The sequence below is a fragment of the Eptesicus fuscus genome, chromosome 1 (genome assembly GCF_027574615.1).
Source record: "Eptesicus fuscus isolate TK198812 chromosome 1, DD_ASM_mEF_20220401, whole genome shotgun sequence".
Taxonomy (NCBI): domain Eukaryota; kingdom Metazoa; phylum Chordata; class Mammalia; order Chiroptera; family Vespertilionidae; genus Eptesicus; species Eptesicus fuscus.
Genome location: NC_072473.1, coordinates 118,501,837 through 118,515,358, shown reverse-complemented (window position 1 = coordinate 118,515,358; position 13,522 = coordinate 118,501,837). Strand labels below are relative to the sequence as shown.

General features: G+C 38.1%; 1 protein-coding gene across 3 annotated transcripts in view; it reads right to left on the bottom strand.

The window, feature by feature from the left end:
• The window catches only part of TENM1 (teneurin transmembrane protein 1), a 665,414-nt gene that overhangs the window by 104,494 nt on the left and 547,398 nt on the right, over positions 1–13,522 (bottom strand). For 2 of the 3 annotated variants that reach the window (XM_028135671.2, XM_054717985.1), the window contains exons 21-22: positions 8,667–8,687; positions 3,236–3,468 (exon numbers count right to left, since the gene is read on the bottom strand). In XM_028135671.2, the coding sequence (XP_027991472.2) occupies positions 3,236–3,468; positions 8,667–8,687 (254 nt within the window). The remainder of the gene's footprint in view (positions 1–3,235; positions 3,469–8,666; positions 8,688–13,522) is intronic. The other variant, XM_054717981.1, reaches the window with a different exon arrangement.

Here is a 13,522-nt window from a genome sequence, read left to right as displayed (position 1 = left end):
CACAGAGATAGGTGCCTTGGTTAAGTACCTAAGAGTTCTGACCAGCATTTTCAAGAGTGACTGATGTGTGGACATAGGTTCTGCTATCTGAGTGACTCTGAAGATCACTAACAGGGTCTTCAAGCACTGTTAACATAGTTGAAGGAGATGTGGTGGATACTTCATGTGAGTCACACATTCCCTTCCTTTAAACATCCTCATTCACTCACTGTATCAGAGCAGATGTTGCCAACATCAGCTCAGTACATTAAGTGAAAGCAGTCTTAGATGGATTAGACATTCAGCTATCTGAATCCTGGGACAGATGTTCTTAGGGTCCCTGAACGCTTTGGGACCAATCAAAATACCAGGTTATTGTAAAGGCCATTTTTGGATAGAAAGATTAGTAAATCTAGCCAAAGGAAAATGCACTACTAGCTATGACAAGAAAAACTTAGTTTAATATTAACTTTAATCTTTCCTAATAATAGACAAACATGTAAATTGACCGTACCTCCGCTACGCCACCAGCCAATCAGGAGTGATATGCGAATTAACCCAACAAAGATGGTGGTTAATTTGCACATACAGGCGCCCAGTGATGGGGGCGGGATGCTTGCATCATCGCCATGGCAACGACGCAGGCATTCTGCCCCACCCCCGGTCTCTCAGGGCCTCTGGGCAGCATGGGAAGGCGGGGCTGGAGCAGAAAGAGGTGGCTCCAGGGCCTGAGTGGAAAGGGGCTGGGCCGGAGTGGAGAGGTGGTGCCGGCAGCCAGGGAAAGGAAAGCCTATTCTAGCACGAATCTTCGTGCATCAGGCTTCTAGTAGATATATAACTTTTGGCACTCTCATTACTGATTCTTCAGGAGTTCATGTAAATCCTCGTCATCAGGATTCTATTACTGCTACTTTCCAAGGGTGGGGGGAGGAGAATCTGCAAGGAACTGATTATTTGCTTTATTTGGAAAAGTCGATATATTTATCCTCTATGTGGCAGGTTGAATGTGGTAGATGAGATGAGTGGTTTTCATACTAGTGGCAACTCGGGAGGATGTCTATTTCAGGCATAATACAAGCTAGATTCCTCCATATTTCTTTTTTAAAAATACATTTTTATTGATTTCAGAGAGGAAGGAAGAGGGAGAGAGAGATAGAAACATCAATGATGAGAGAGAATCATTGATTGGCTGTCTCCTGCACGCCCCCCACTGGGGATGGAGGCCCGCTACCAGGCATGCACCCTTGGCCGGAATTGAACCTGGGACCCTCCAGTCTGCAGGCTGACGCTCTATCCACTGAGCGAAACCGGCTAGGGCTCCTCCATATTTCTTATGCAGAAAACCTTAAAATACTCACAAGTGTTTTAAACCTGTGTAAAGGTGTGACCCAGCCAGTATTTCCCTGAAAGATGAGCCAATTATATGTTGCCCCTGAGTTCTGCATTCAATATTCAAGTATTTAATGTGGACCTACTATGTGTAAGAAATGAAAGCTGGCACCAGAGAAGAAAAAAACATTTCAAAACACTTTAACATGATACTTGGGGACTTATTTTCTCTTAAGGAAACAAGTTTATCTGCTTTAAGCATCACTGAAATTCCTCTTAGGAATACTTGGTGTAGGTAAAAGTTACTTAATTGATCAATTACACAATAAACATGTGTAGTGGATCCCACACTGTGCAAGATATTGCTGAGGAGGTGGGGAAGATTAAAAAGAAATATTAGATGTAGTTTCTCATCTCAAGCAGCTTACTTCAATAATAAAAAACTTCCCATTCATGAAAGAACTGCTAAGTAAAAGAAGGCAAAATATAATCAAGTGCTAATTGGGTAGTGTAGACACTGTTAAAGAAATTCAGATTTAATTTGCTGTGATTAGCCAGAGGGGCTTTATGAAAGGCACAGCTAGAACTTGAATATGGCCTCGAAGAAAGGGAAAGCTTTAAACTTTGATTGTGGTTGAAATTTAATTCCCATATGGCAAATGTCAAATGGCTAAAGAGTAACCTCTTAATATTTGAAATAATAAGTGATAATCTAACAAATTAAACACATTGACCTCACTATATCTTTTTGGCATGGAAAGATGTTCATAATAAATTAAGTGTGAAAAGCAGATTTTAGAACAGCATTCTGTAATATGATTCCATTAGTAGAAAATAGAATATATGGTAGGCATAGAAAAAAGTCTAGATAGATATATACTAAAATGTTAACAGTGGTTTTCTACATGTGATAGGATTATGAGTAAGTTTATTTAAAAATATTTTTGCATTCTCTTTGTTAAATTTTTGTTTAACAGTTGTGTTCTATTTGTGTAATAGTTAAAAAAAGATCACATTGGCTTCTTAAAACCCACTAAAATGAACACTTCATAAAACCAACTAAAATAAAAGCACACACACACACATACATACACACACATACACATACTCACACGCCATATTGGAGAAAGAATAGAGAAGAATGAGTAAATAATTAAGCAGATAGAGTGGATGATATATGATGACAGACTTAAAAGTTGATCCTTTAGCTTTTGGCATTAGATGGGAATATGATCCATATGATCCAAGTCTATAAAATCATGAAGCTAATTGGAAGAGCACAGATTTATTCACAAATTCCAGGCAATAGAACCAAGCATTGACCTGTAAAGATTGAGAAGTAAATTAAGGACAAATAAAAAGAGAGGCCATGCTCTTACAGAAGGCAAAAAGAATTGGAATTTGTTATCCAAGGGATGATATAAATTGAAAATATACATAGCTTCAAGAATGATTTAAATTAATGGAGAAAAGGTTCATTAAAGGTTGGTGTTAAGCAAAAGCCAGAAATGTCTAGAGTCTGCAAGATATTCAACATATTTAAATATTAACAGTGGTAGAAGAAGTCTGCATTTTTGAGGCTCTCTGCCAGCTAGTAATTAACCATTTAGTTGTTGGGACTGTTGGGAGTTTCCAAGATGTAATCCCTGAGGAGAGGTTGGGGTATCAGGGAGGCACTCAGGGGGCTGTGGACAATAATTATCAACCAGAGAAGTATCATTTCAATATTTTAATAACAGTTATGACTATACTAATGCATATTGGCTAAAATTTAATCCTTACTGTTCTTATCTTCTGGAATAGACTTCAGAGATGATGTCTGTCAGAGGCATATTGAGATAGACTATAGCATGGCAATGGTCTTAAGAACTGGAGAAATCAAATTCAATCTTTAGATGACCAACGGATTTTTTATTTTTTTTTTTACCTCGAGGACTGTTCAGTGAAGCTTCCGATGCTCTCCCACCATCTCCACAATGACTCTGGTCAAACGGAAGGCACTGATCACCTGTTCCTGCCACCACTTCAAAATTCTTAGACAGATCTTTTGTTTCCACAAGAGATTTCAACTTGTAGACTTTTCGAGTATTGGTGTCTGATAGATAAAGTGATTCAGACATAGGGTCCATAGCCAGATAGTATTTGTGAGCAGGACTTGTGCTAAGGAAGAGAAAGATAAAGTTATTCAAAGAAATTTGTTCAGTATACAACCCTGGGGGCTGCCTTTCATCACAAATGGAAAATTCTCTTAACAGATGAAAGAATTCAAGTACCTTCCTTTTTATGTACTGAGGAGATGGATACTTCTTTGTTTTTCTAGTAATGGATCTGGGTATAGAAAAATTCACTGTGTACTGCTAACCTATAATGATGTTGATATTTCAATAACATTCATTGTGGGTAGAGGCAAAAACAGGAGAGTAAGTCCCAGGAAGTCATTTTTTTCATACATACCTTTCATACCCAGTTCTCCAAATAACTACTAGATGACTGCCTAGATGTCTCACAGTCACTAATTCCAAAATATTAAGTTATTCTCTTTTCCTGCCTTTCTTATCCCTCATAAACCTACCTCTCTTCCAGGCTTCCTGACTCGCTTGCAGACACTATCATCCTTCCAAGCTCCTGTTGTAAATTGAAAGGGATGTACAAAGGTAGAGGAGAGTTGCTTAAGGATTGGTGTGCTGGAGATACGTTGCCAAACTTTCCCTCTCCAAGCTTCCTTTTTAAGCTGACTGCCACACTTCTCTAATCCATTTTTCCTTCTTCAGGACATGATAGAACTGATTGTATTTGGACTCCCCCCCCCCCCATTTTTTTTTTTTTTTGGTTATAATCACAATCAGTGATGTCTCTAAAGATGACACTAAAGTTACGTTGATTGGATTTTGGTATTCCGGAAACTCTTCAATTGCATATTCACATGGGATCTCTTGTGGGGTTTTTTTCTGCATACATAACTGAGCTCATTCATTAATTTTGATTCTTCCTAATTTCATTTTTTATGGCTGCAGTAAACTGGTTTAGGAGATATTTTGCTTGAACCTAAAATTCATGTACAGTTGACATTATCCAAGCCCCAAACCTGGAAGTTTAACCCTTACTCCCTCCTTTCCTCTCTACAAGCAATTGTACCCATAAACTAGCTTTCAGAACCATTCTTTTCTTCGATTCCTCTAGCCATACCAGTAGTTCCAACGCTCATAATCTTTGGCCTGGAATATTTCTTATAGTCCTGTTGATAGGAGGTGTTTTAGAAATCTGAAATCCATTTTTCCTCACACTACCTCCAGAGTTATTTGGATCATTCGGCTGCCATCTTTAAAAACTCTAAAAACATTTTAACATTTCTTGTTGTGGTATACAAGTTTTTCCCCACTTAATAAATTCCCACATGCCTTTTAAAGCTTTACTCAGACATTCTCTCCCGAAGGAAGCCTTCTCTAAATCTCCAGTCTGGATTATTTGCACTATGCTCACCTTTATTCTGGGGATTAAATACATATTAATAATTTTTGTATTTGTATCCCCCAATAAACCATGAGAACTTGGAGAGTAACCTTTTTTTTTTTTTAATCTCTAAGGTGCTCACCGCCCAGAACTTTGCCTCACACCCAGTTGTCAAGCTAGAAACCACTTACTCCTCCTTCTTTCCATCATTCTAAACTCTTCTCTAATCTTCCCACTTCTCTTTAACTCCACTGCCATTAGTCTAAGGCCCCATCATCTCTCACCTAAACTCCTTCCTTGGCAACATGTTTACTAAGTGCAAACAATGTGTCTAGGAACTGTGCTATGGTTTGAAGACCTACTTGTGTGTACAATACAGCCTCTTTTTTCATGAAACTCAGTCTAGTGGGGGGTCAGATCAGTAAAAAGGCTACGACTGTCATAAATCCAAGAGTTACAATAAGAGTAGAAAGGAAGAGAAATGAGCAGAGAGGAGGGACACATGACATAGCAGCACCTATCACATTGTATTAGCATTATTTTTAAAAATCATTAACTAAACTCCATACTTTATTCAGACTTCCTTAGTCTTTTCCTAATTCCCTTTTCTGTTCCTGGATGCCATCTAAGATACCACATTATATTTAGTCATCATGCCTCCTTAAGCTCCTCTGAGCTATGGTAGTTTCTGAGACTTATTTCTGATGACCTGAACAGTTTTAAGGAGTATTGATTGACTATTTTGTAGGATGCCCTATACTCAAATGTATCTGATTTTTTTTTCTCATAGTGAGACAGGGGTTATAGGCTTTGAGGAGGAAGACCACAGCGGTATAGTGCCATTTTCATCAAATCAAATCAAGGGTACATAATATCAAAATGACAACACTGTTGATGTTGACCTTGATTGCTTGTCTGAGGTAGTGTTTGTCAGGTTCCTCTACTGTAAAATTACTCTTTCTCCCCCACAATTCATATTGTACTCTTTGGAAGTAAGTCACTCAGCAAAGGTAACACTTAACAAGTGGGGACTTATCTGTACCTCCTTGAGGGTGGAGTATCTACATAAATGATCTGAAATTGTTCTGCATGAGAGAGTTATCTCTTTTCCTCCATTTATGTATGAATTCAACCATTTATAGAAGTATGGACCCATGGATATTTGTTTTATACTTTGCGTTAAAATCCAACGCTACTTTATTTTGTTACTCAAATTGTTCTAGCTTTAACCCTTGGGAGCAGAATTTTTATTGGCTGGTGTGCCCCTTTGACATACCCCCATCAGTGTGGGGTCTTTCTTTCTTTCTTTCTTTCTTTCTTTCTTTCTTTCTTTCTTTCTTTCTTTCTTTCTTTCTTTCTTTCTTTCTTTCTTTTTCTTTCTTTCTTTCCACTTCCTTACTTTTTGGAACTACAAGATGCTCCAGGCTCATCATATGTAATCCCTGCCCCAGTACTAGAATGAGTCATTTCTCTAAGGACCCCTGGTTACTTTTATTGGAGAATGGTATTGGAAACTGAGATCTGGGCATTAAGCACTATTATTTTCTCTCCTGCAACTACACTCTGAGCTCTTTGCAGGCAGGAACTGTATTCATCTCTCTATCCTCAGTGCCAACAGAGTGTCTAACAGGGTCGATGTTCAGTAAGTGCTGAACTAAACTGAACTGAAGGACATGAAACTAACTAAGACATAGAAGAGTTCAGGCCTTGGCTACTTGCCAAGCAAAATGGAGAGGAGAGGTCATCAGAATAATTAAGATATCCTTAAGGACTGGCATGTTCCTGATTCTATTTGTAATTGTATTTGCCCTCTAAGAATATTTATGCATGTGAAGGACAGTAAAGGCTTGCAAATACAGATGAAAGACCCAGTTTAGAGTTTTAATTGGCAAAAAAATCAGATCCAATTGGAATACTTGATTTTTTTCTACTTACCTTCATCAAATAAGAGAATCCGGTAGATTCCAGGGACATCTTCAACCCTGGAACCACCATGACAGCTGCTGTAAATAAACTGTAAAGGGCCCCAACAGACTCCAGAATTGATTTGGCAGTCATATCAGACAAAGCATCTCTGTAGCAAAGACTGCTTAAATAGGGGTTTGAGTAAAAGTGTTTACATATCTGGTTGAATTTTTTGCCTTCAGAATAAAATTTCCTCAGTGCCCTTATATCTTTCTAGACTAAAGGAGAAGGGGTCACAACCCTTCCTGAAAATAACTTTCAATACCTTGGTAGCCTGTTTATGGAAGTTTCACCTAAGTCAGACGAATCAGGTTTTGTTTAGGAAAAGTCCATGGGCTGGTTTTCCAAGAGAAATGGCATTTGTATAAAAGCACTTTGGAATGTATTGCATTCATTTATTATCGAATACTCCCAATGTGCCTGTGAGGGAAGTTAGAATAGTCATTCTCCTTAAATCTCAGCTGGGGAAACCCAGACACATAGAGGGCTTGCCCAGCGTCACTAACAAGCCTGTGCCTGGACTAAGAGTAGATTACAGCATATGTGACTGAGAGTACAAAATACCTTCAGAATATTATGGCTCTAAAGATAGCAAAGAAAAAAAAATCAGTGTGTTCTTGCCTTTTTCTAACTGAGCAGCATATCCTATTTGGTTCAGCTGTTCTTAAACTTTGTGCACTGGCCTTTAGAAAATTGAATAGTCCAACAAACCAAATTCAAATCTAATTAATGTTATTTTCTTGACAGACAACAGTCAGGAAGGTCTCCTATACTGATATGTCATTTCTTGCTATTTCTTGCCATTTCCCAAGCATACTTCAGTTCTTTTTAGATTGGTTTCTTTTTACTCTCTGAAAACATGCCATACCTGACAAAGAAAAAACACTGGACTAAATTCCAATTTATTAGAATCCCTCATGTCTAAATGCATATTGCAATTTGAGATATGTGAACATTTCTTTTATAACTTCATTGTTAGACTTACTGTCACCTTCTGGTTAGTTTTACATTTGGGCAATGCCCTTCAACTGAACAAAAATCACTTCATTCATGCTAGTTAAAAATCACATAGATTGTAAAACGGGCAATTAATGCTTATAATTAATACTATGCAACACTTTACCAGTAAGCAATTTGACAACCAACCTAATTTGTTTAAGAAATTAGTTATGCTAAAGTAACAAGGCTGAGCGTGTGCACTGGCATTTAGGAAGTGGCATCTTCCCAAACAAAATCCAAATTAAAAATCCTATCAGTGCCATTGTGATGACAATTGGCATTCGGAAGTGAACAAATTCAATTTTCTCCTTGGTAATTTCAGGTAATTTAGAACAGTTTTGACAAGTGTAATGCATAAACAAATTGAACAGAAATACTCATTATGATTAATTTTGGAGCTTTGTGTCATTGTTGGTAAATGGTCAGTTTACAGCTTTTCTATTATTTCTTTTTGGTGAGAAGGATTAGAAACCATGAGGTCACATAAAAGAAAAAAAGGAAACATCTTGTTCAGGAAGATCATGTGGTCACTGTCTCTTATTATTCTTATCAACTGTATTTCTGGATCAAGGAAGCCCGCTGCATTCCCCCTCTCTCTCTACCTGCAACTGGAAAGCACTGAAGCTATTGGAACTTACAGTCTCAGTTGTGATATCACCTAAGGAAAAAATGAAGACACTTAAGGTCTTGCTTTCCCCTAAAGTGCTGAGCAACAAGCTGTCACTTAATATCTCTTCAGTATATTCTGGTCCTCCAGCAAATTCCCACTTAGTGGCATTCTCTTCTTTTGGAAGAAACTTACCTGAGTCAGAACTTCCAAGTTCACTTTCACATTATTCCTTTAACCTTAGTTAAGAAGTAAAATTTCCCTGTTAGCACATTATTAGGAAGTGGCCTCTTAGGCAAGAAAGGGCATTAGGCAGCTGCCCACGTGATTTGCTTACCTATGTCTGGTGTCTCTGTTTCTAGGGTGCACAAGGTATCCACGAGTAGCAAGTAAAAGCAAATAGAGAGGCATCAGTATCATTCAACAGGGCAAATCTCACCAGACACACCAATCCTAACTCAGCTTGTGGTTGTCAGAGAGACTCTATAGGGATCATTTAGTCAGATATGCAAGCCAGAGTGGACCCAATCCCTGCTGGTTCTCCTCCTAAGATGGTATCAAGGTGATTGAACATCCTGTTTGGTGGGTGGGCAAAGCTCTAAGGCAGTTTTTGCAAAAAAGCCCTCTCTGGACCATTTTTTATCAGAATCACAAGGGCTCTTGCCATATGTGCAATTTCCTGGGGCTCTCCCAGTCATACTGAATCAGAATCTCGAGGTGGGAGAGGAACATGGGGATTTTATTTTTAACAAACTCTGCTGGTGATTCAGATACAAAATAAGGTTTAAAAACTGCTGGGCTGGGGTTTCAGGAAGTAGCCACTGCAAAGGGCCTGAGCATTCTAGCTTCTGTTTTGAAAGCCACCTTATCAAAATGCAAAATCCCTGTTTTATTACTGGGTCTTGTGGGACATTCCAAGATTACTGGCATTCCAAACTAAACCCTAAGACACTTATATGACCTCAGAGATAAGATGAGGAAATTACTTGTGCACATTAGTACATTACTCAGCAATATTAACAAAATTAAATTTAAAGTATAAAGGTTTTCTCTTAGACCATGACAGAATGTCCCTGGCATCAAAATAGCTTCAGTAAAATATCATGTATATCAACTACTAGGGCCTTGTGTGTTCCACCTGTTCATGCTCCAAGGGGTAACTTCAGTGGGCAAAACAGCACTGTCAGGTCAAAAGGAGCAGAACATGTTGGGGCCCCTGATCTGTAAACCATTAGGCACAGGGTATTTCACCCTGGGATCTGCTATGAGGCTTCTCACAAAAGGGAGTGCAGTCTGACAAGCTTGACTTTGGGTCAAAGCTGCCCAGAATTAAAAAACTATAATCATCTGTGAAATAAAGTCATTTTAATTTTAAAATCCTTTTAAATCTGGCCCTTTATGTCACTTGGAAAAACACAAAGATAACAAATCGTTTTATCTAAACTACAAAATGTTCTTATTCTTCAGAACATCAGGCAAGAAGAAAAGACACAACATGATTTCATTTGAAGCTATCTGCTACTACTGATTCAATGCTCTTTAAAGACAATATTCCTGGGATTTTACTAGTTGGGCCACAGGTCACGATCCACTGGCTTTTTCTTTTCTCTGGCTTGCCTCAAAAGGGTAGGTATCCTGTGGGTTGACGCAAAAGGTCAAAAGGTAAGAAGGGGAGCTCTGATTAGAAACCTGGCCAGAGGCATTTGAACCTTTTTGAGTTTCTTTGTCTTTGGGCACTTGCTTGTTTTTGTGGCCTCTACAATCCAGGTTGAGTGTGTTGCAGAGTGGCTCTAATCACTGTTTCATGGTTGATCCTCCTGGAGGAAGTTGAGTTGTGAAAGTACTAGAAGGACCTCATTAAAACATGATTTTACCCACAACATATTCTCATGGTACAGAACCATTTCTGTGGCTACACAGGGTTTTGAATTTCTTAGGTGATAGCAAGGAGGGGGGAAAGGGATGGTCTGACTTTCCTGCAGCTGCTTCTGATCCTGCCAATAATGTCACTCTGAATTTGGAAAGATGCCCCATATTATGCAGAGCAGTTTCTCTCATTAACATCTCAGAGAGAGGAAGTGAAAATGATGGAATTTATTTCCAGTGTGTGACCTTGTTCTGTCTCAGAATTACTTTTAGTTAAGGATTTAGCATTGAGCCACCACCACCAAAGTCGGTCGGCTGTCTAGCTAGCAACTGACTGCATGCTGAGGTGCCAGTGTGTGAGCTCTTCACAAGGGCCTTGGCCCATCAGTGGCGCTGCCACTTGGCAACTGACTGACTTGAAGCTTGCCATGAGTTAGGAGGAGAAAGGAGTAGAATTACAAATATTTTTAGAACAAGGAACATTACTGATGGTAGGATTTTGAAGTTGATCTTTGATTTTGTTTAGTATCTATATGATTAAAGGGGCCATCTATATTTTTTTAATTAAAAAATTGAGATATAATTCATGCACCATAAAATTCACCCTTCTAAAAAGTACAATTCAGTAGTTTCTAGTACATTCATAGAGCTGTGTAAGCATTGCCATCATCCAATTCCACAACATTTTCATCATCTCCTGAAGAAACCCTGTATCCATTAGCAGTCACTCCTCATTCCTCACCCACCTCAGCCCCAGGCAACCATTAATCTACTTTCTGTCTCTATGGATTTATCTATTCTGGATAGTACATATAAATGGAATCATAGAATAGGTATCCTTTCGTGTTTGGCTTCTTTCACTTATCATGATGTCCGACCTATTCTTTTTATATTTTCGTGACATGGGAGATGGAGAAAGAGACACTATGCCAACTTTGAAGTTGCTGTCTAGTGACCTGGAATCATGAGAGTTTGTCTGGCCGGCTCAGTGGTGGCTGCAACACTTTACTTGTTCTTCATGATCTTCTCAGCTTCTTTCTTTAATACTTTGCCTGAAATATTTGATGTTGAAGAATGGACTTTCCTTCCTGCTCATCCTTCCATGGCATTCTTCCTCGGAAGACCAAGTTCCTACTCCTGCCATTCACTGACATCTTAGTGCTTCTAATGCCACAACACTTATCTAAGATTAGCCTCCCCCATGCTTCAGCCCTGTCTATAGCCCTTATCACAACTTACCTGTCTTGTGTTTTAGGGCCCTACTTTCAGCTAGCAGTTCCTTTGAAAATAAATCTGACAAATGAATCCATGCCCAGGGACTAAGGAGGATTATAGAAATTAGAAATGACTCTATCTTTAAAAAAATCTTCAAAGATTGTATTTTTGACACTCACATTTAATTACATGGTATTATAAGCTCTCCTTTTTTTATTATCTTACCTCAATTTCCCACTGGAAGAAAGCACTAAGGTATGCACATGTATATGAAATCTGCAGTGAATAGGCAAAAGGTACTATATACTTAAATAACAAGAAATAATACTGTTGCTCTTGGCATATTGCTAATGATAAAGCCATAATTGACTTTCCCTTATCCTCCCTATTTAGGCAGTGGGGGACCAGCTAGATGAAATAAATGATTGGCAACCAATGAAATTATTTTTGAGGTCAGATGTAAGAAACTCAATTGGGGACAGTTTAGATGAGCAGAGCTAAGTTAGAAAAAAATCTATAGTCTTCGAATTTTTGAAATATCAAGGAACATCTGGAATTGTTCAATGGGGCCCAATATGGAACAGAAGGAAATCTAGAAGGACATCCTAGAGGAGCAAGCTTTATGTTCTTTCAAAATGTCATCAAACTTTGGGCTGAGAACTATAATCTCTGGATCTTAAAACAAGTGAAACTTTATAAAACATGTAAGAGGATGCTCAAATATTAACTTGAAGTCAATTTTATATATAGGGAAGTAGAGAACAGAGCAGTTAACTTATATAATGAATAACTTGACAGAGAGTAAAGACATAGAACATTCTCTAATCCTTTCTGTAACAACCTATTGAAAATACTACTCTTCTAGGCACAGCTATAAATGCAACAAATAACATAATAACTATATTAGTCTGTGTTTCCAAGGAAACAAATGACTCAACCAAGTAAAATAGATTATATGCACATGGGGGGAGGGCAACTAAATTGACGGATTTTAACAAAAAATTGATACAAAATGAAATTTTTATCTACATACAGTAGAACTCAATGAACATTATGGTTCTTATGATAGCAAAGTGCTATTATATCAACATATTTCTCTCTAGGAAGTTTAAATCTGGAAAAATTATAAAGCAAATGGAGAAATTCACAATTACATATGAAAGATGCAATGTACACCGTATAGGCTACTGACCAGGATACTTTTAAAATAACTGAATCTAATAAGATCTATATTAGTTTCTGAGTAAACATGACAGATAATGTTTGCTGACATAAACTGGTTGGACATTTTTGACTATAGTCACACAGTTAGGGAGTTACCTGTCAATTAGGTCAAAATGTTGCTGCATATTCAGTCAATTAATTTCTCTGATGGCCAATCACAGGAGTGTTGGAGTAGAGAATGGAGAACTATTTTTTTCTTCTTGAACCTAATACACAGAATCTTACACATGAGTGTATGAAAGGACTGCATCCACACAGTAGGTTGCTGGGGGAGGGGATGCAGGGAGAGAGGGAAAATATGTGAGACCCTGAAATTACATGTATGATTTTATGTGAATCTGTTTTTTTGGGGGAGGGGGGTCCACAGTCTTTAATACAGGGGTGGGCAAAAATAGGTTTACAGTTGTGAGTACACAAAACACAGAGCTTGTTCCTGTATTATTATTTATTCTTGTATTATATATTTTTCCATATCAACAACTGTAAACTTACTTTTGCCCACTCCTGTAGATTCTCAAGGGGTCTGAGAATTTTAAAAAAATGTTAAGAAGAGCTACTCTAAAATATGTTAGCTCAGAAGAACCAGCTAGGGAGACTCAGGATAAGTGGGAGAGCCTTGGTGTGTAAGCTCATGGTGTGTGCAAGCCTTTGTGTTTGAAGAGCTGTGACAATGAGAGAAAACAGTGCTGTGGTGTAAGACTGAATAAAGGGACTGGACAATATTTCACACTGTCAGAAACTAATTTTTCTTTGTACTGAGAAAATTACATTGCAATTATGGTCCAAGTTATTCTATTTTATTCTTCAATTGACTTTGTGTTGAAGGTCATAAGGTGCTTTGGACTGAAATGCAAATTTGTGAACTGTTAAGGATCCTTGACCAAGGAG